At 33.0% G+C, this 23164-nt stretch overlaps 1 protein-coding gene across 50 annotated transcripts in view; it reads right to left on the bottom strand.

Moving 5' to 3' along the window:
- col13a1 (collagen, type XIII, alpha 1) overlaps positions 1–23164 on the bottom strand; it is a 199905-nt gene that overhangs the window by 104246 nt on the left and 72495 nt on the right. For 34 of the 50 annotated variants that reach the window (XM_087278861.1, XM_087278866.1, XM_087278878.1 and 31 more), the window contains 3 exons: positions 10612–10638; positions 4164–4199; positions 1436–1462 (listed from right to left, as the gene is read on the bottom strand). Coding sequence is in view for 2 of the 50 variants with exons in the window: in XM_087278854.1 (XP_087134980.1) it covers positions 1436–1462; positions 4164–4199; positions 10612–10638 (90 nt within the window). In the remaining 48 variants the exon portion in view is untranslated. The remainder of the gene's footprint in view (positions 1–1435; positions 1463–4163; positions 4200–10611; positions 10639–23164) is intronic. The other 16 variants (XM_087278883.1, XM_087278859.1, XM_087278869.1 and 13 more) reach the window with 2 other exon arrangements.

The raw sequence follows: 23164 nt of genomic DNA, 5'->3' as shown, positions 1-23164 counted from the left end.
TTTATTGAGTCACCTACAATCTGAAAGGGGTGATGTATGAGACTTTTTTGGTTGTAGAAAAGGAAAGAACTCCTAAGCTTTGACCCTAAGGTTTACGGTTACCCACAGAATCGTGCAGAGATCTGTGCAACAGAACAACTGAAGATCTAAAGATATCCCTTTGAACAGGCTTACGTTACAAGGATTTGGCAGCCAGGAATGGGTACTGGACAAAGAGTCCAAATATAATCAGCCAAAGCAGGCGAAATTCTGCCGATATTTAAGGACTGGGCTTACTGACGAATGATATGATCTTCAAAGATTTCATTTCATTCAGCAAGTAATCCTTTCTGTCTCAAAAATACATTGTATCATGTTCTGCAGTTCTTGCAAAGTTCAACCAATCAATCACCAATTCGCCTTATTTTTGTTCAGCTTTGAGCTTTCCAACATAACCAGTTATGATTTGATTCAATTTATTTGCTTGAGCACTGACACACTAAGGCTGCCAGTTTTGAGAGCTAGCGTGCCCAATCATCCTTAGGGGTGTGTTTTGATATCCAGAAAAGTGAAGTTCTTAACCCAAAATTCCTTGGGTCAAGACATATGCTTGCTAGAAGGTATGATAGGCTGCATTTAACATACTGTAAGGGTAAAAAGAAGTATTCCCCTGGAACAATAAGGGAAGCCCACTGTATATTCTGGATGAAAACCTGGTGGGTTTTTCCAAGGTCGTATATTGTCTGCTTCTCTACTTGTCGGCCCAGTGGTCAAAACACTATTTATTTCCCTTCCAAATTCTTCGGAACCCCAGTGAATTGTTGGCAAGTGAGGGTAACCATCCAAAAGCTTCAATATACTTCTGTGATGGTGAAGGATGAGGAACATGTTTCTCCTTACATTGCTTGTTCAGCCTCAGACGTATCATTCCAGCTTGATGAAGGGAGGCCGCAGAACTGCTGGCTTGTACAAACACAGAGATCAGCAGCCAAATGAGACTGGTTAAAGAACTGCTCAAACCACACTTGCCACAACAGGAACTGAAGCTCAGTGCACTAACTCCAGTATAAAGTGCTCAGTCACACCAAGAACTCAAAGACACATCCAGCGACTACACAGGATTTTGGATAGTTTTGGATGTGTCCAGAAGTGGTAGGGTTTCAAAAGCTACTCTATTCCAAAGATCTCTTTATCTAAAGTGGGGAGTCTTAAAACTTCAGAGCACTCCAAGAATAAACACAGGTAATCCAAGCATTGTGGGAAACGTCTTCCCAATGTGACCCCCAAGGTCTTTCAAAATAAAGCCTGAAGCCTTCTTGATATATATCACAGTACCTGCGCACTTTGCATGATGGGCTCGGGTTGTTCTCCCGCACCCCACCCACCCTCATCAACACAGCCACCCACAGTGAGAGAGTGTCAATTCTGCACATGCAGGCTATTATCCTGCACTTACCTTCTCCCCCAGGTTTCCCTTTAAGCCCTGGTCAGTCACAGCAGACACAGTCACATGCACAGTGAGAAGGAGAGAGACAGAGAGAGGAACCAGGGTTAGAGAGGTTCTAAGAGGACACATGCATGCAGCAGCCTGAGACGGAGTGTTTGTAGGTAGGAGGAATGGGACACACTGTTGTACTGGAGCATTTTGGGATGTTGAGGGGTGGAGACTACAAGGGAACGGAAGCATTGAAGTGTTACACTGCTGGCCTGTGGGGAGTAATGGATAGTAGATGAGGGGGCTGCTAACTTTTCTCACAGACAGACTGGTCAGTGGAGGAGGTTGGAGGGGGGTAGGATAAGCCATGAAGGGTGAAAAACGCTTCCTGTGAGAATCTGAAAGAGCACAATGTAGCTTTACACTGGGTGAAATATGGAAAGCTCGGCTTGGGGCTCACAGTTTGAGCTGAACACTGCTGAAACCTGCTTTTAGGTAGGGATTGTTTTTCAAGAGAAAGCATTAGGGTGAGCTAAGAGTATGCAACTATACAAGGGTCAAGAGCCTGGAATGTCTCCTTTGAGGACAATGTAGTTTTATCGGTTTGTTACTGAAAATCTTTAAGGAAGAACTGTTCCTACGCTCTAGAGGGACATCTATACGACTGTGTATTATGGTCGACCCTGATTTCTGTTGCAACACATCATGCATTGCTCTAATCTGAAAAAAGGGCAATTCCAAATGCACAAATCTTATGAACGACAAGGTAAAGCAGAGCTTACAACTGTCTGTGGTTTTCAAATCTGTTTCTCTCATCTTGAAAACGTACATATTATCTCTCTGTGGATATATATATATATATACACAACATTTTCTTCCAACATCTCCTTTAGGTTTGGCTGTGATTTTTGCCTTCTCAGCATGTAGACTGTAACTGATAAGAAAAAAAAGTATATCCTGAGGCCTATTTCTATTTAAAGTTCAACAAGTAAAGCATTTTCACATGACTGAGCAGCCAAGACAAATTGAGTAAAAAGGAGAAGGAGGTTTTCATCAAACACAGAGCCAGTGAACTCTGTGTCTTCAGGCCTTGTTCAAATGGGAAAGGAAAATATTTCAGACTTCTCAGTCAGACATTTTCTTAACCATCAAAAGTGGCGATGAAGTGGAAATCATTTTCTGGCTGAACAAATAAGCTACAGTTCTTGGTTTATATCATACAGTTGTGCTGAAAAGCTGAAACGCTACATTTACATTTTGGAAGACATTCTTGTGAAACCTTGTGAATGTGTACCTCGATAGCGCAAGCTAAAGCAAGTTAAATGAATGATAGTGTACGTTGAATATAACATACTGTAGTAATTACCAACATAGGCTCATTCTGAAAATGTAGCCCTATATACATTTCTGGAGAATGTGAATTATGTAGTCAGAGCTACATATGGCTGCATTTCATTTTTAAAACAAACGCCGTTGGGCGGTATTCCTTGTAGTGCTTATCAGATGATCGCTTACTTCCGTATGGACGGCTGTCCCGCTGTTACCAATTTACCCAGTTAGCTCGCCATTTATATCGGCGGACATAGAAACAAGAGAAATAAGTTAACTACGAGGTACGAGGAACAACTCCAGAAGGCGAGTAAAGGCCGGCTCACACTGTGAGATTTTTTTGTAATCCTGAACTATTGTCAGACTGCACAAACATAGTTCCCATGTCACACTGTAAGATCTCAGCTGTCATAAAGTCGGACTGAACGACAATGAATATGCGCTAAACACGGAAGAAAACTCCCCTGGAGTTTGACGTCATCAACCCGTGACACTTTCACTATCCCATGTTTAATGGCAATTTTGCACACGTTGTGTTTCAATAGTAAAACCAGGGGAAAAAAATTGACATTTCCCCGCTGTCATTTAAATTGTCGCATGAATTGCATGATACAATTCGGAGCCCCTATTGGTTCTTGGATTGACGGTCATCGCAGAAAAAAGGGGGTGTCTGAAATCAGAAAAGTGTCTGAAACCTTCTGACACTGCCAGAACTTCATTGAAGGAAAAATCTGATCGCAAGGGGCACTAAGCGGCTGTCAGTGAACATGTCAAACCAACGATCAAAGTTCACCAATTTTAGCCCAGGATTTTAGGAATCTTTTAGGATTTCCCAAATTTATCTCAGATGACAGAATCGTGGCTGAAATCTCACAGTGAGAGCAGGGCTTTAGACAACAACACAATAAAAAAATAAATAAATGAACAAGTAAATAACAGGGTGAGAATGTAGTAAATTCTGAAAATGTGGTAAAAATTAGACAAGGGCTTTTCCTTTTCTAGATTCCTTTGTAAAATTGTCGGTTGGGTTTAGCGAAGTGGGTGGGTGGGTGAATTGGGGCTTTTGAAAATACTATTGGTTGGGTTTAGGGAAAGAGAAGCATGGGTCAGTCTATTGGTGAGTCAGTCAGTCGAGCAGTCAGTCAACAGCGGCCTCTGGATTTATGTGAGAACAGCATGGGCGAATGACACTTGTGAGAGAAATGTGAAGCATCCACAGCGGTCTTTGGCACATCCGCGAAAACAAAAACGGCAAAGAAACATAGCTCCTGGGATGTATTTGGCGGTCTCCAGAAATGTATATAGAGGTTCAGAATGACCCTGGGTTGGTAACTACACTAACACCCAATTTCTCAAGACTACTGCCATAATGCCTTTTACTATAGACTAGAGGCTGGGCTTAGTACATCAAATCACTCACCATTCTTCCAGGAATGCCCAATGATCCTTTGTCTCCCTAGTGGTCAATGCAAAGTCAAAAGGAAAATCAAGAACAATATATCTGACAGAATTTCTGCAGTCTATGGTTACTACTACTACAACTAGTGACTAAATGACATTTAGCCACATGTTCTCATGGTTTAGCTTTGAAGAGTTAGTAAAGTTATGATGCCCTGATTTGACGCTAATTACCAGTCATGTCAAAGCTGATGATGCAGGCATGCCAACAATGACTGTGTTCAAAAGCAAGAAGACAATTATTTAAGTATTTGAAAATAAATATATAGTGATGAAACAGCAAGTGTCATCGGTGCTTACAGTGCTCAGCATAATTAAGTAGACCCCATTTTGAAAATGAATATTTTTATCCATTTCTCAGTGGATATAGGCAATGTGTTTTGGTGCATTTAAACAAAACAGATTTATTAAACAGATATAATTATTAAAATAATATTTTAGTCACCAAACATATTTAGAAATTGAAAGATAATACAATTAAATTCAAGCAAAATATTACAAAATCAAATTACAACGTTCAAAATTCCAACAACATTTTTCAAATTTTGCTTCCCTGGATTCTTCCTCTTTTTGAAATTTGTATTTAATATTTTTATATAACATATAAATTTGTGTGTACTCAATTTTGGACCGTTCTCGTAAATTAGTTTGTTAGATATACTCCAGATTTGGCTTCAGTACTGACTAATCTAATGTATATGCACAAATATATTGTATATTTTCCTATTAAAAATTTGAATTTAAAAAAGAGATTTGTGAGGGGCGTACTTATATATGCTAAGCACTGTACATGATCCCAACAAAAGCATGTGGTTAATGCAGTATACTTTTAGGATTAGGCTCATTTTATAGTATGTGCTATGGTGTTATTTACTAGCTAACTATAACACAGATGATAAAGGGACTTGAAAAGGTGGTTAGGTGACAAAATTGCAACTTGCTTCGTGTTTGAAAAAGATAAAGGTATATTTCACCTAAAAATTTAAATTTTGTAATAATTTATTCAATGCTTTGCCAGTCTCTTCCAGCGAAAATAAACTTCCTCTTGAAGTTTTAAAAAGCACACAACAAAATCACCACAAAGATCTCATCATGTTTTATGTTTCATGAAAAGGGGTCTGTTTAGAGAAGCACGAGTCCTAAAAGATGGCAGACATTTCATTTTTGGGTGAAATATTCCTTTAACAACTATACATCCCATCAAAATACCTATCCACTTGAATATCCTTTCACTGATTATTAATTATGGATAAAAAACAAATAGAAAGTGTGTGAATAGTCACTGGAGATCTTTTTATAATTCATAGTCACAAGAATTGACAGCATAGTCTTGAAACTATGCATTTCCATTGCACTGCAACGTTTAAGTCACTTACTACGAGGCTAACCATTCCTACAGCTGTTTGTGTTTGCATTCCTAACACTGCAGGTCAGTGTAATAGAAGGGCTAGCAGCGTTGACAGCTTGCTGACGACTCACTCTAGTCACATGTAATGGAAAGAGAGGGCGGGCGATGGTGCAGGTTGGACCGCAAGAAGTCAACATAACATTTGCTAAAACAAAGAATCTGCTCGTGGACTTTCCTAAGTGTTATGGCTGTTAAGATAAAGATGTGTTCATTTAGTTTGACCTTCAGAGTTAATTCAATGCCTGCTGCCAAATGTCCCAAGAGGAAAGTCACTTGACTGTATGCACTTGGCTCTGTCCAAGGTGCTGATTTGAGCTAAACTTAATACTGCTTTATGACATTAATTAGTTATACTGTGTGCACTGTTTAAGGATAGGCAGACAGACAGATAGACTGTCTGACCGACTGACTGATTGGCTGACTGATTTATTAATTGATCGATTCATCATACTTGCTTATTTTACTAGCATACTAGTATTTTTATTTTTATTATAAGTGATATTTAATAGAGCAAAGTATTTCCTTTTTTTTTTCTCCTCTTAAGATAAAAAATATTTTTTCTTTTAGTTTGGCTAGAATAAAAACATTAAAAAAACACCGGTCAGATCACACAATTTTTTATTGTCGGTTACAAAAGTCACAATGTCGAATGATGCGATTTTTTTTTCTCGATAAAATCTTGACTTGTCGTATATAATGAGACATGCATAGGATCAAACCTATGATTTCTTTTGAATACCCAGCTGAAAAATCCAGCTTAAACCAGCCTAGAAGGTTGGCTGGTTTTTGCCAGTCGACCAGCCAGGTTTTAGAAGGGTTTTGGCCACTTCCAGGCTGGTTTACAACCATTTCCAGCCTGGTTTTAGCTGGACAGGCTGGGAGATAACCAGCTAAAACCAGCTTGACCAGCCTAACTAAGCTGGGAGCCCAGCCAAAACCAGCTATGTCCATCTTAAACCAGGATGGTCAAGCTGGTTTTGGATGGTTTTAGCTGGTCACTTTCCAGCCTGGAAAAAAACCCAGAGGAAACACTGAGTCCACTATATGCGCCAAAACTTGAATTGCCATGAGATTGTGTTGGTTTGTTAAATATAATAATAATCTAGCCTAAAAATATTTAGAGTTCCAGAGAAGCCTCAGAAACTCATTGTTTCTAAGGCAAACTCATTGTTTCTGAGGCAAACTTAGAAACTCATTGTGAGAATGAAGATGTCTGCATGTTTGTGCCAGTCTGTCAGATAAAATTCCTTGAAACACCTTGATATTTTAGAAAAGTTAAAGTTTGCATAACCAATGATTGATCTTATCCAACTGTGACCCACTCATAAGTAAATATGCAGCCTATTTTTTGATTACCTGACCAGCGCATTAACAGCAGCACCCACTGATATAGCTGAGAAATGATGTGCCACATACACTGCAAAAAATGCATTTCTTACTTTTTGTCTTGTTTTGAGTGCAAATATCTAAAAATTCTCAAATTAAGAAGAATTTTCAAGACAAGCAAAACATATAGTCTTGTTTTGACAAATAATATGCTAATATTAAGTGAGCTTTTCCTTAAAACAAGCAAAAAAATCTGACAATGGGGTAAGCAAAATTATCTTATGTCAAAAGGAAAAACAAATACATTTTCCTTACCCCGTTGGCAGATTATTTTGCTTGTTTTAAGGAAAGACTCACTTAATATTGGCATATTATTTCTCAAAACAAGACTATATGTTTTGGTTGTCTAAAAAAATGCTCCTTGATTTAAGAATTTTTAGATATTTGGACTTGAAACAAGACAAAAAATCTAAATGAGAAAAGCAGTTTTGCAGTGTACATGTCAGAACTCGTCATGAAAAACGAAAGCAAAATTAAACCAGCTAAACTTTCGATGGTGCAGGCATGGTATCGGTTGTCGTGAACTATGCCACATCACACAAGAAGAAAGGATTGAATCTTGTGTCAAGACAAGCATTTGTCGGTTATGAATCCCCACAAGACCCTATGTCAAGTAAATTGTGCCAATATCATGATACATTTGTGTGATCTGACCGGGGCTTAACTTGCCTATTCAACTTAATAACCTAGTTAAGCTAAATTGAACTTTAAGTACACCAGTGTTCAGAAGAGTCAGAGAAATAACAAAACCATTCAATTATACAAGGTATGCAAACTGATTTAAAGTTTAGATAGCAGTCGCTTGATGAATTACACTACAAAGTCCAGACTTATCCAAATGATCCCTAAAGTGCTTAACTCCAAATCAGGCGTATTAAATGGCCATATATACATGTGAATGCGCAGCAAAGCTTAAATATACAAACCTCAAGTATCCCTTAATAGTTCAACAGAGCGTGAATGCCAATATCAATATTTTTTGAAGAACTAATCTAATGGACACACTTTGAGTAAAACACTTGCCACCCACCCCTTCCTGCCACCGACCCCCCCCCCCCCCCCCCATCCCCCTCAACTTTCCATCCATACCAAAAAACGAAAACGGCATTTCATTTCCTGACAATGCAATCAATCAAAAGCTTTGGCAGGGATCACATCTACACTTTGACCAGGCCTGTCAACAATTTAAACAAAAGGTAGGCAAAGAAAGACTTTATGGCAAAGTTTCACAAGAAGAGCTGTCATGAGTGATGGGGGTTTGCAGGTTATAATTGGCAGGTAGGGCAAGAGTTCACATATACGATGGGCTTCCTCATACATGCCACAATGAAAGACAGATGTGTTTGAGTTTTTGGTCAGTAATATTAGAATTATAGCAGAAATTCAGAAGAGCGGATCCAGACAAATGCCAAAGGGCCTGAGAGAATACAATCATGTATAAAAAACAACGTGCTAACTTGAAGGAAATTGAGATTCATTTGCTAAGCTGAGCTAAGAGATTGGCTAAACGAAGCCTATGGTGAGATCCAAAAGCCCACACGGCACTCCTGCACTACTTTGAACTTCTAGTTTGATCCCTTCAAATTTCATATCGTATTAAAGGCATAACAATGGAAAGGTTTTATTTTAAATGTCTAATAACAAAATCACTCGATTTGATTGTTTTCACAAAAAGTTCAGTTTATGACTAAACGAGATTATATATATATATATATATATATATATATATATATATATATATATATATATATATATATATATATATATATATATATAGTCATATATACATTTTTTTTTCAAATAATTTAACAAAATCAACTATTATTGGTATAACTTTTTTAAATTAGCGACTTTTAAATAACTAGAAACTAAAATAAATAAATAAACAAATAAATAAATAAATGTATTTTATAAATAAATACATAAATGTTTGTATAAACAAATAAATAAATAAATAAATGTATTGTATATATAAATAAATAAATAAAAAATAACAAAACGTCTAATAACAAAATCCCTCGATTCAGACAAAAAGTTCAGTTTATGACTGAGATATATATATATATATATATATATATATATATATATATATATATATATATATATATATATATATATATATATATACTTTTAAATAACTAGAAAGTAAAATAAATAAAAAATAAATAAATAAATAAAAGTATTTTATAAATAAATACATAAATGTTTGTATAAACAAATAAATACAGAAATAAATAAATGAATGAATAAATAAATAAATAAATAAATAAATAAATGTATTGTATATATAAATAAAAAAATTTATTTGTGTAAACAAACATATTGTATAAATAAATAAATAAATAAATAAACAAATGAATAAATAAATGAATAAATAATAATAATAAGTAAATAACTAACTAACTAAATAAATAAATGAGATTCCCCATGTAATAATATATTTTTCAAATTAGCAACTTATAAATAACTAAAAGCTAAAATAAATCAATCCGTAAAAAAATTAAAATATTTTATAAATAAATAAACGAATAAACAGATGTATTGTATAAATAAATGTATAGTAGAAATGCACAAATAAATAAATAGATAGATAAATAAATGTAATTTATAAATAAATAAATAAATGAGATTTCCTATTAAATAAATGAGAATTTTTGCTTGCTCTTAAACTAACACATTTTTTAACCCCTTACCTGTCGCCCTACACCTTTTAAACGTAGACATGAAATCGCAATGTTTACCTAAAACAAATGTCAATCCTTAATTCTAAGTTTAAAAAGTTTAAAATGAAAAAAACAAACAAAATCTATGCGCCTTAGTTTATGAAAATAATAAAACAATAAAAATGCATACAATTCTAAAAATGGTAGGTTCAGTGGTGCTTGATTTGAACTTAGCCTCTAAAAACATCTTTAAAAAAGTATTTTACATGTAGATTGCAAAGTAATGTTTTACTACTCTGAATATCCTTGTTGCAAATGAATCAATAACTTGTTGCTTTTTGATATCTATTAAAAATCAGTCATCAGATATGGAAACTAGACATTTTTAGAAAAGAAATCTACAATTCTAAAAGAAAAAAAAAATCAGATTGCTTTGTTTAGACTACATTAGTAATGGAATGATGACAGTTTAAGAAAATAAGTTAATCTACAGTCATTGTACATACACTCACTGTAAAAATTCCCTCATGTTGTCCCAACACAAATTTGAGTTAACTTAATAATTTTCACATTTAAGTGGATTAAACATAAAACAATTAGGTTGTATTTTTAGAATTGTGTTGTTTGTACTCAATTTAAATAGGTAATTTTGTTTTTGAGTGCTGGTTGTATTCCCTCAGGCACTTTAAAAATATCTTTTAAGAAGCTGTATTTGTATTTATATAGCTAGATAGATGTTTGAAATGCTTGTTTAATTAATGTATAAATGATTATTATTAATAAACAATAAACTATTTTAAATATAAAGTCCATTTTTGAGTTTATTGTTTAGATACAGCTTCTTAAGACATAATTAGAGGAAGATGAAGTGCAAGAAATCCCAACAGGCAGACAGACAGACAGACAGACAGACAGAAAGACAGACAGACAGACAGACGTTGTGAGAAAGTTACCGGAAAGCCTGCTCGTCCAGGTGGACCCTGAAAAAGGGACGAGAGAAATGGGTACAGAATAAAGAAAGAACCAACATTTCTGATTGAGAAGAACACAACACCCTGACAAGCCATAATGAAATTCAGCCTGCTTTTATCCTGAGTTGATTTCAGTATTAAATATTGATATAGAATCGTTTATTTTTTTGTAGATCCAGCATTAAATTTCATTGTGGCATGGCTTAAAGATAGCAGAAGGAAAACACTCCAGAGAAGCATTCCACAAATGCAAACACCATCAAATGCATTTACAACAGAATTTCCATTGGACCCCAGAAAATCTTTTTTTTTTTCTCTGTAATGTTATGTATATTTTATTTATTGTCTTTTAAGTTAATTTCTTTTACATTCTCCAATAAAAATAAATTACAATTTGATCAATGAATTTAAATCATCCAAAAAATGGATCACTGAAAAAAAGGGTCTTTATTTAAAACTTTTGTTATACTTCTGATTATACTGCACAATTAGATTTCCACTGTTAATAAGGATTTTTTCAGCAATCACTGGAAAGTAAAAACTTTTGGAAATACAGTACTTATTAGACTTTTTAAATCAATTCAGTTCGTGCCATACTAATTATGATTAATATTTCCTTACGATCATCTTAGTGTATTTATTACTCAACATTTTGCTATCATTAAAAATAAATAGTTCCACATGTCTTATTGAAAAAAAAAGATGTTCATTAAGGGGTCCATGCATGCATGAAATATGCGGCTTCACAGATGAAGGTGCTGGCTGAAAATCTTATATCTCATGCTTCACTTCAGAGTCAATTGAGGAGATCGTTTTGGTTTAAATCCAATCAAATAACAAGTTCACTTCCCTCACAGTGCACCATTTAGTTTGGAAAAAATATATATAATTTTTCATGGTAGTGGTTTAGTAGTAAAAAGCTGACAGCTGCTTGATCATTTAAAGAAAGAGTCTTTTTGTTAAGACCACCGTTACGCTCTTCATTATCTGATGATGCATTTATAGCTCTTTTAGAGCCTGTGGAAGTGCAAGTGTGTGTGTGAGTGTCTGTTGACTTTTCTCTTGGAATACAGTGTGGAGAGGGAAGCCATTTATCAAGGCTCAGCCCAGGGGAGGAAACTAATGCAGACGGACAAAAACATCCGTGGCACTATCTTCTGTCTGTGCTCTTTGATTTGACCATAAACTATTCTGATTTCAAATATATAACATTTCAAATTCTATGGAGTTAGTTAGCAGTTGTTTTTCTAAATAAAACAAAATAAAATAAAATAAAATAAAAAAATAAAATAAAAGCAATTAAATATGCATTTAAATAAAAAAGGCTAAAATTATAGAATAAAAAATGAAATAAAACTAAATAAAAAAACAATTAAATAAAATAAAAAATAGGAAAAATAATAAAATAAAACATAAAAATAAACAAAATATCTTAATGTAGTAATTCAAATAAAATATAATCATTAATCAGACCCAAACATCACTAGTCACAAAGGCTTATAAATTGTTCATGAAACTTCATCAAATCATGTTTCTGTTGTATTATAGCTTTAAATAGTTTCTGCATTTATTTAGAATAAAAAAATACATTTAAATAGATGCAACTAAAATAAATACAACTACATACAATTAAAAAGTAGGTTAAATTATAGAATAAAAATAACATGAAATAAATGAAATAAAAAATAGAAAAAATAATAGAATAAAAAATAAAATCAAACAAAACAAAATAATAAAATAATTCAAATAAATCAAAATCCTAAAATAGAGACCCAAACATCACTAGTTATAAAGGCTTTAAATTGTTCATGAAACTTCATCAAATCATGTTTCTGCTGAAATATAGCTTTAAATAGTGTCTGCATATATGTACAATAAAAATACACTTTAAAAATGCAACTAAAATAAATACAATTAAATAAAATGACAAAAATGTTAAATTATAGAACAAAAATTTTAATAAAATAAACACATGTAAATAACAATTAAAAATAGGAAAAAAAATATAATAAAAAATGAAATAAAACAAAACAAAATAACAAAAATAAAACTATTCAAATAAATAATAATCATTAATTAGAGACCCAAACATCACTAGCTATAAAGGCTTATAAATAGTTTATGAAACTTCATCAAATCATGTTTTTGCTGAAGCTTAGCTTCATAGTTTCTGCATATACAGTATGTAGAGTAAAAGAATACATTTAAATAAATGCAACTAAATACAATTTTAAATATTTTAAAATAAAAAAAAAATAAATACAATTAAATAAAATAGAAAATATGAAAAATAATTGAAAAAAATGATAAAAAAATAAATAATAAAATTAAGTAATTCAAATAAATCATAATCCTAAATTAGAGATCCAAACATCAGTTATAAAGGCTTATAAATTGTTTATGAAACTTTTCATCAAATTATGTTCCTGCTGAAATATAACTTTAAATAGTTTCTGCATATATGTAGAATAATAAAAAAATTAAATAAATGCAAGTAAAAAAATACAACTAAATACAATTAAAAATAGGTTAAATTTTTAGAATAAAAACAAAAATAAATATAATTAAATAGCTTTAAATAGTTTTTGCATCCATGTATTATAAAAAAGCATACATAAATGCATGCATACTTATATGCATACAGTTAAAGTCAGAATTAGGAGCCAGCTGCATTATTAGCCCTGTTTATTATTTTTCCTAATTTCTGTTGAATGGAGAGAAGATTTTTTTCAGCATATTTCTAAACATAATAGTTTAAAAAACTAACTTTTAATAACTGATTTATTGTATCTTTGTCATGATGACAGTAAATAATATTTGACTAGATATGTTTCTTCCATACAGCTTAAAGTAACATTTAAAGGCTTAACTGGGTAAATTGGGTTAACCAAGGGTAATTAGGCAAGTTATTGTATAAGGATGGTTTGTTCTGTAGACTGTCGAAAAAATATAGCTTAAAGCAGTGGCGCCCCCAGAAAATTTTCTTAGGGGTGGCCAGAAGAGGCCGCTCCAAATCTTGGGGTGGCACACAAAAAAAAATAATGAATTCAGTGTAATGTTATATTTTTGTTTCTGGTAAATGAAATAATGTAGTTTTATTCATTTAATTAATTCTAGCTACTTGAAATATTGCAATTTATTCTTTGAAATAATTCAGCAAGTACATGTGCAAACCAAATAAAAATCTATGTTTAGTTTAAAAACACTTTTCATATACTGTATAAATGACTTCTTTTTTTACGTGCCTTTATTGTACATCATACGAGATATGCCATGTCTAAAATTAATGAAGATTAATGAGTTTATTATTCCCAGTGATGGGTTGCAGCTGGAAGGGCATCCGCTGTGTAAAAATGTGCTAGATAAGTTGGCGGTTCATTCTGCTGTGGTGACCCTGGATTAATAAAGGGACTAAGCCGAAAAGAAAATGAATGAAAGAATAATGAGTTTATTAATTACCCAAACAAATGAACAAACTGAACAAAAGGCATTACTATACACACTCACTATACCTAATAATATTATTTATCCATATTGCTTTTTGAACCATTTTATTAATGCAGCTTCTTCTATTGATATACTGTAGCTTAAGGTAAATATTAAATAGCCATTGCTGTCTATCGGGGAGGGTAGTGGTGGTTCTAGTTTAAATGAGACCCTGGGCGAACCACCCTATACACCCCCACCTCTCTTGAATTGTTAGATTTGTTATTCAATAAATATAACAATTTATTTATATTTATTCTAAATAAATACAATTAATATTAATATACAATTATTATTCTAAATAAATAACAGAAATCAGTCCTAAATATTACTGGAAAACAACAACTGGAGTGATATGCCAACATCACTTAAGAAACCTTTTGCATGAAAATTAATTATGACAATTCTAAAGAATACAAAAAATGTATTATAGAATTATCTGTGGTCTTAGACCAGATCATGGCTGAGAAATCATGTTATGAAGTCTTACCTCCCTGACTCATTATCCCTCCTTTCTGCTTTAAAGACATGCTTAGTGAAAGTAACATCATCATCATCATCATCATTATATTATATAAACTTTAAACGACTTTCAAAACTCGCTGCGTGCCGACACTTCTGCACAAAAGGCTGTTACTCCGGTTTCACGGCGCATGAGCGGTGCCTATTATGTCGGCGTGCATGCAAACAACCAACCGGGATTCACACAGGAGTGCGTGAGGCGCGCGGGAATGGTTTTCCGCGCGCATGCGTCAGTTTGCTTTCACCAGCATTGAACCAGAGGGGGAGAGCTACGTCAGTAACACCAACAATAATTTAGTGACTGCATTTTATTTATTTATTTATGTATTTATTTATTTATCTAAATATTGGGAATTTATAAGTTCATTTAAATCAATAATGTCAACCGCAAAATTATATTGGGGTGGCCAAAGGGGTGGCCAGAGTTTACCGAGGGGTGGCCGTGGCCACCCCTGGCCACCCCTTGGAGGCGCCCCTGGCTTAAAGGGGCTAATTTTGACAGTAAAATGTTTTTTTTTATTTTATTTTATTTTTTTATTAAAACTGCTTTCATTCTTGCCGAAATAAAACAAATTAGACTTTCTCAAGAAGAAAAAAAATATTATCAAACATACTGTAAAAATTTCCTTGCTCGGTTAAACATAATTTGGCGAAATTTTTGAAAAAGAAAATAAATCTAAAAGGGTCTAATAATTCTGACTTCAGCTATACATACATCCAATAAATACATTTAAATAAATAAAAACAATTAAACAAACAATCTGCCTTGTATTCTGCAGCGATGCAATAAGTGGATCAAATGTGCCATTACAGAAATAATGCTATAAAGTAATTCAATTTTAAATAAAAAGTTTAAACCTTTTTTAAGTCTAATATTAAAAAGCATTCTATAATAACTGTTTTCAACACTGAAAATAATATGACTTTTTTTGAGGCACCAAATTAGCACATCAGATTCCTGAATGCTGAAAATGCACCTCTGACATCACAGGAATAAATTTAATATTTAAATTTAAATTTAGTTTTAAATTGGAAAATAGTGTTAAAAAAAATATCATATTGCTTCAAAACAACTGTATTTTTGATCAAATAAATGCCATCTTGGAAATTTTTAAAACAATTTAAACCATCTAAAATGATCCAAAACATTTAAACAGTAAATAAAATAGAATTATGGTTGCAAATAAATAATTATTTAATATAATTTATAATATCATGAACATTTGCATTATTTAAAGCAATTTAAAGCATTTATTCATGCATATGTTTAATAGAAATATACATATATAATACCAAAAGTACATAATAAAACAATGAAAATAATAAAAAATACTTTTTTTTTTGTATTACTGGGCAATCAGAAATCACTGGACTCATAATAACACTTGTAGTGACTGCTGAAGTGTGTGGCAAACAATCAAATACCACTAATATGGGTTCAAAAGTCAAAGGCGCACATGTGGAAGAGCAGCTGGACAGGGTGTTTATAAGTGGCGGTACATAGAGAATGCAACAGATCTTCGCTGGATGAAGCTGCGATCAGGACTGTGTATAGCGGTCTGTGTGTGTGTATATATGAACGTGTTGAAGTATGGTGAGCAGGTCTAAGGTGCAGGTCCAGGTGCTGAGTGGGAACAGGCCACTGAGACCTTCTGGGTGCTGCTCAAATCAGCCAAAAGCAGCGTCTGGTGAGGTCAGAGGTCACCCACCGGAAGAACACTTCATTTGTGATCCACGGTAGCGGGGTACATGTGGCTCTCATTTAGCCCGCAGCGCTGCTGGGTAAATGGAGGGGTCCCCTAGAGGAAAACGGGCCAGAGCATTTCCCTAGAGCCCAACATTGCACGGATAAGCGATATTTGGTGCATAAAGGGCACTTACAGATCACATGCAGTAAAAATACGGAGAAATCACGTACATCGCCAGGGAAAACTAATTTAATTATGCTGTACTTTTAAAATAAAGAGCCATTGTGGTATTTTACCACACAAATACTGTGGTGATATGGTAATTGTTAGCTATGATAATATTTTTGAAGTGATTTACAAACTTTGACTGAATATGCTTCTTTCCAAATACAGCCCTCCTTTACATTTCATTTATTTCCCAAACGAACAGGCCAAGGGAATTTTCACAATATTTCCTATAATAGTTTATTATTATTATTATTATTATTATTATTATTATTATTATTATTATTATCATTATTAGTATTATCATCATCATTATTATTATTATTATTATTATTAGTAGTAGTAGTAGTAGTAGTATTATTATCATCATCATCTTCATCATCATTATTATTATTATTATTATTATTATTATTATCATCATCATTATTATCATCATCATCATTATTATTAACATAATAATAATAATAATATTAATAATAATAATAATAATAATTAATATTTTTTTCATCATCATCATTATTGTTATTATTATTATCATCATTATTATTATTATTATTATTATTATTATTATTATTATTATTATTATTATTATTATTTCTGTTTATTTATTATTTATTTTATTGGGTTTTTCTAAACATTAAAATAAGACATCTAAACATCAGAACATCACATTAAAACAAAATGACTCCAGAACAACATTCAAAACTTTAAAATAATAACAACAGTACAAAATAAAAAAAAAAGGGGGGGGGGGGTTAATAATAATAATTCCTTACATTGATATAACATTTTTTTAGGCCCTCAAAGCGCTTTACACAATTTACAAGATTTTTGGATACTCAAGCAAACGCATGAGTTCGCATGGCCTCAGATTTCATTTGAGTTTAATATAAATCACTTTGAAGAGATTTTGTCTGAAACAGGTATGACTGTACAGACAATTTTATGTGCCATCGGGATAACCAGATCTTGGCTAGAAATTGCAACAGCCATGGGAAAGGAGAATGTTTTTGTAAAACAGTTTAGAAAAACTTAAAGGATAAATTTGTTAAAGCGAAAAAGAGGGGGGCTTGGCAAAGGTGGAGACCCAGGTAGTTTTAACAGAAATGTTTTTTTCACTGAGCTAAATCTAAAAAAAAAAAAAAAGAAAACAGCCAGTATGCTTGTGCTTAATTTTTAAAAAATAATATTTAGCAATCTTTTTCTCCTATTTTTAATCACCAGCCAGAAATGTTTGTATATTAGAATATTATGTCACACACTAGTAAATATAACACTGTAGACTACTATATACTTTGTAAATAAAGTACAAACTTTTAAAATGAAGATAAGCTTTTTCATTGATGCATGACTTTAACAACTTTCCTTTTTGTGCAATGATTTGTATGTAGATAAATATAATAGCTACTGTTATTGGCCACATAAAAAATCTTTAGATGTTTTTTCCTCATGTAATGTATTCATGGTCGAAAATAAATGTATAAACAGTATAAAAATAAGCAAAAAACATAAGTAATAACCATAAGGTAATATTTTGTGAATTATCTGGTATGTGTATTATATTATATTATATTATATTATATTATATTATATTATATTATATTATATTATATTATATTATATTATTTTATATTGTATTGTATTGTATTGTATTGTATTATATTATATTATATTATATTATATTATATTATATTAATTATATTAATTATATTATATTATATTATATTATATTATATTAATTATATTATATTATATTATATTATATTATATTATATTATATTATATTATATTATATTATATTATATTATATTATATTATATTAGTCCCTTTATTAATCCGGGGTCGCCAAAGCGGAATGAATCGCCAACTTACCCAGGACGTTTTTACGCAGTGGATGCCCTTCCAGCTGCAACCCATCTCTGGGAAACATCCACACACCCATTCACACACATTCGTACACTACGGACAATTTAGCCTACCCAATTCACCAATTCTTGAATGATTATAAAAATCTTAACAATCTTGAATGATATTAATGATATGACGTAGTTCCAGAAACGTCCTACTTTTCTGTTTATCCGTCTGACTTTACGGTGGGTTTCTTTGGACTGCTCCCTGTCATTTATAAAGACTATCTTAACGGTCAACGCGTCAAGTATAAAAGCCTCATCCATTTCGCGAGGTGCGTGCGCAATCAGTGGAGATGTGGGATGCGGTGCCAGCAGAAAGTATAAATCAGCCTTCAGTCAACTGGCTGAAATAACAAAATAGAATTTTGCCATTCATATTTGGTTAAAAAAAACATATCTAAATTCAACTGGTATTCCCCTAACAGATGATTTGCAAAGATCTTTTTTTCCCCTTTTACTTTTAAAACACCAGTAGCCATTTGCTATGGACCACACTTTTTGCTAAATAATCTTATCAAATTATCTACATCTTGTATGGCCTAAGTGTGAGCAAATTAAATGCAAAACCTCATTATTTAAGTAAATTATCCCTTTAAATGTGTGAGAAGTTGGTGGAGTTCAGTCTATACCTGATACTTTCTCAACAAAACACAAACTCAAACTGAGCTAAGAATTTAATTGAAGACCAATGGATATGAATGAAGCGCATGTGATATAATGTTGCACTACCAAGTGTTTCATCCTAAATCCTTATGTGTTCTACCATTGTGATTGTCCACGGGAGCTTTTAGCACACCAACAGAGGTGCTTTCTGTCAATGTCAAATGTTTCCTGTCACTGCTAATTGTTTAAGCCTGGGTTGGGCCAAACGTGCCTCCAAAAGTGGGCTATGCTTCTGTGAGGTGACCTGTGAAGAACTACAGACTATTATGCGTTTAAACTTTTCAAAGTATTCACTTCAGCACACAGGAAAAGGCCAATTTGGTGCAGTCAAATGGGTAACAGTGTTGTCTTAGTCTCCTTGTTGGATTATCTACAGTATACACTCTCCTAACAGGACGGTCGTATAGAACCATTGATCAGGAACCAAGCCTGCCAAACTCCTTCTTCTGAAAACAAACACTATAGTTAAAGACACGCTGACACTGATTGTCAATTGATCACTAAACCTGTTTAAAGAAGACTGGCTTGATTAAAAGCATTCACTGGTCATCTCTAAACATTCTTTCTTGACAACAGTAGAAATATCAACTTAATGTTTGAGTCAGTTAACAAGCTGCGTGCATTATTTGACAGTTCCCTCACCTGCCTTTCAGTTCTTCTCAATTAGCCTTCAATTTATGGGTAATACGAGTAGGTGTTGGAATGTTTGTATACTTCTGTGTATGTTTTTTTGGATTCCAGGAAACTGCTCACCCAGAGAGCCATTAAACTGGCTGTAAGTCTAACTTTCCAAAGAAAGAGAAGAAAGTAGAAAGAAAGAAAGAAGCTTTAAAAGATTCTGAAGTGTAACACTTAACACTTATAAGTGATTACAATGTCAGATAAATGTACGAAGTCAAGTATATTTCATTTACACTAGTGCTGGTCAACCATTACATTTTTAACGCAATTTTATGTAAGATTATGTAAGAGTAAAAGTAAAATTAAGTGCTTTTGGTAAAAATTAATTAATGTAATATTGGAATGTGAATATTATTACATAGTACAGTGCTCAGCATAATTGAGTACAGCCCATTTTGAAAATGAATATTTTCTCCATTTCTTAGTGAATATAGACAAGGTATTTTGCTGCATTTAAACAAAACATATTTATTAAACAGATATATTTATTAAAATCCTATTTTTAGTTAATTACCAGCTAAAAATGTAACAAAATTGTATTTTTATTTGATTATACCTCATTTTTAAATGTGTATTTAAAGGTGCAGTAGGTGATTGTCTTCAGAAACATTTGTATTTGAGCTGGTTGAACGTCTCCACATTCCAATAGTAATGATTAAAGTAAATGATCTACATGTATTTATATGTATTTTTATATTCTGGGTAAGGCATAAAACTAAAAAATGTTAATCCAATTAAATAGAGTCATGCCGACATCTCTCATAATTCCGATAAGTAGCTCAAACTGTCTGTCAGCAAATGCAGATTTAAACAACTGCGCAGCTGTTTGTACGCAGCTCCGCCGACCGCTGTTTGTGCATTGACGTGCTGCGCATTCACGAGAGAGAGCACGCGCGTGATCAGCAAAAACATGCTGAATCAAATCTTTTAAAAAACCTGAATCAATATTGGAGTTACCTTTGCAAGCTGGAGAAAGGATGACACCATGGCTGAAGGATTTCTCTTAGACTGGTAATGTTCTGTTTTAAAAATATTTTAGCTTCACGCAAAGCTGATGTTGTTGTTACAAATGGGTTATATCCTCACAGAAATGTTGTTCAGCCACTAAAATCCTCCGGTGAAAGATTGATGTGATTATTTTCAGTTTCAAAAGGGACTTTTTACAGCATCGATAATGTAGATTTTAATTAGTTTAACATCAAAACACAAGTAAATACCACTATTCCGCCTAGTCTCTCCCTATATTGTTTACCATGCAACTCTAAATATTCGCTCTGAAATAGCATGTCAGTTTTGGCTTAGTAATGAGTATAATTCCTGCATGCCACCGGACAAGTATTAGTAGAATTTAACACATGAGAGAGGGTTCTTTTGCTGTCCTCTTTAGGGTGTAGCTTTGGATAGCAGGGGAGGGACTGTGAATCAGAGATTTATGCTAAGCTGTTAACATAAGATGAAAATACTGTTTTAGACATTTTACAATTTTACATTAATAATGTATATTTAGTTAATTATACATTTGTTGTATACTATTACAGCATGGCATGAGGAACACAAATGGAAAATGCTTGAAATGTGGTCACAATTCTTGAATGAGTCATATTTGTTGCAGATGTGTTTTTGCTAGCATGCAGTTAGCAGTAATATGCATGTGTTAAAGTAAAGGTATATATAACTGAACTACTTTAATGTACTCCATTTTTTACTCCATATATATATATATATATATATATATATATATATATATATATATATATATATATATATATATATATATATATATATATATATATATATATATATATATATATATATATTAGTGCTGTCATTCGATTAAAAAAATTAATTAATTTAATTTATATTATATAATATTTTAATATTCTTATAATATAATATTTAATTTAATTAATTAATCACACTTTTTTTTATTAATCGTAATTAATTTTGTGTGTGTGTGTGTGTGTGTGTGTGTGTGTGTGTGTGTGTGTGTGTGTGTGTGTGTGTGTGTGTGTGTGTGTGTGTGTATGTGTGTGTGTGTGTATGTGTGTGTGTGTGTGTGTGTGTGTGTGTGTGTGTGAATGAGAGAGAGTATCCCGCACAGATCTCTAATACGAACAAGACAAACAGGTGACCGCGAACCTACGGTCGCATATACATATTCAGTGTCTGAATGGTTTAGGCACAAGCCAACAGTTTGGTGACCCTGTCTGAGCATTACATCATAATTTGTTTTATTATGCACGATAATACCAGATACCGGGGTAAAACAGGGAGGAGGTTTGACGGTATCAAAATTTGGATACCGCCCAAGCCTAGTTGGAACGCTTACTGCCATTTGCTATTCCTAATCATTTCCAAGCATATGAATTGGAAGTATTAAAACAAACCTACTCCTGCATTGCAGGTGCATAGGTTATGTATTAATAAAAAAACATCCTCTTGTCGTCATCTGAAATGTACCCGGAGCCATGTATAGCAGATTTTGCCCAAGATAATGCCATGCAATTTAAAGGTGGAGTGTATCATTCTTGTGCCACAAGCCTCATCAAACTAAAGAGTGAAAAAACTATTAAAGTCTTCAGTAACACTTTATTTTGATGGTCCATTTAAAGGGTCATGAAACACCAAAACACATTTTTTGAGCTGTTGACAGTCGTATATGTGTCCCACACTGCTAAAAACACTATTAGGACACCTATATTTCACTAAAAAGTGTAAATTGGTTGTTTTTGCGTTATTTCAAGCAAATTCGTACTTCCTGTTTGAAACGAATTTTTGAAGCTGCGTCACGGTCATGACATAATAGCGTTGTATTCCAGCGTGCAGACTGGACGTCTGTGCCAGAGTGTGTCTTATTACGTCTTACAGTGTGTTGCATTAATGCATGAGCAAGGCTTGGTTCAAACCAATCAGTGCACTCTATTGTGCAACTTCATTAATATTCATTACTGTCACCGTGTTTACACCACAGAGACGCCACATTGTGTTGGCAAAACAAGCGTGAAGTGTTGCTTTTATAGTTTGCTGCCATTAAGTTTCGTTTTCATTTTCTCTCTGTGAGAGCTCAGCTGGAGTCACATGAGGATTAACAGTGTTTACGCGACGCTCGACAACAATAACTTACGTGTCTAAGGAGGATTATTGTTTACCTGAGAGCTGTTCTCATCTGCAAACCCTGAAATCCGGATTCGCTTGTAGTCTTCTCTTCATAAAGACGCGGCTCTAGTTGCTGGTGATTGTCCTGTCTCTACAGATTTGGTAAGTGAGCGACCAGTGCTCTTTGTTTATTCAGTTTGTTCGTATCGAATTAAGTTAATTATTGCACTGAGTGCAAACATGTTAGCACCGCATTTTGTGAAT

The sequence above is a fragment of the Danio rerio genome, chromosome 13, assembly GCF_052040795.2.
Source record: "Danio rerio strain M-AB ecotype USA chromosome 13, GRCz13ab, whole genome shotgun sequence".
Classification (NCBI taxonomy): domain Eukaryota; kingdom Metazoa; phylum Chordata; class Actinopteri; order Cypriniformes; family Danionidae; genus Danio; species Danio rerio.
The sequence above is the reverse complement of the archived record's forward strand: the minus strand, read 5'-3'. Positions and strand labels throughout refer to the sequence as shown.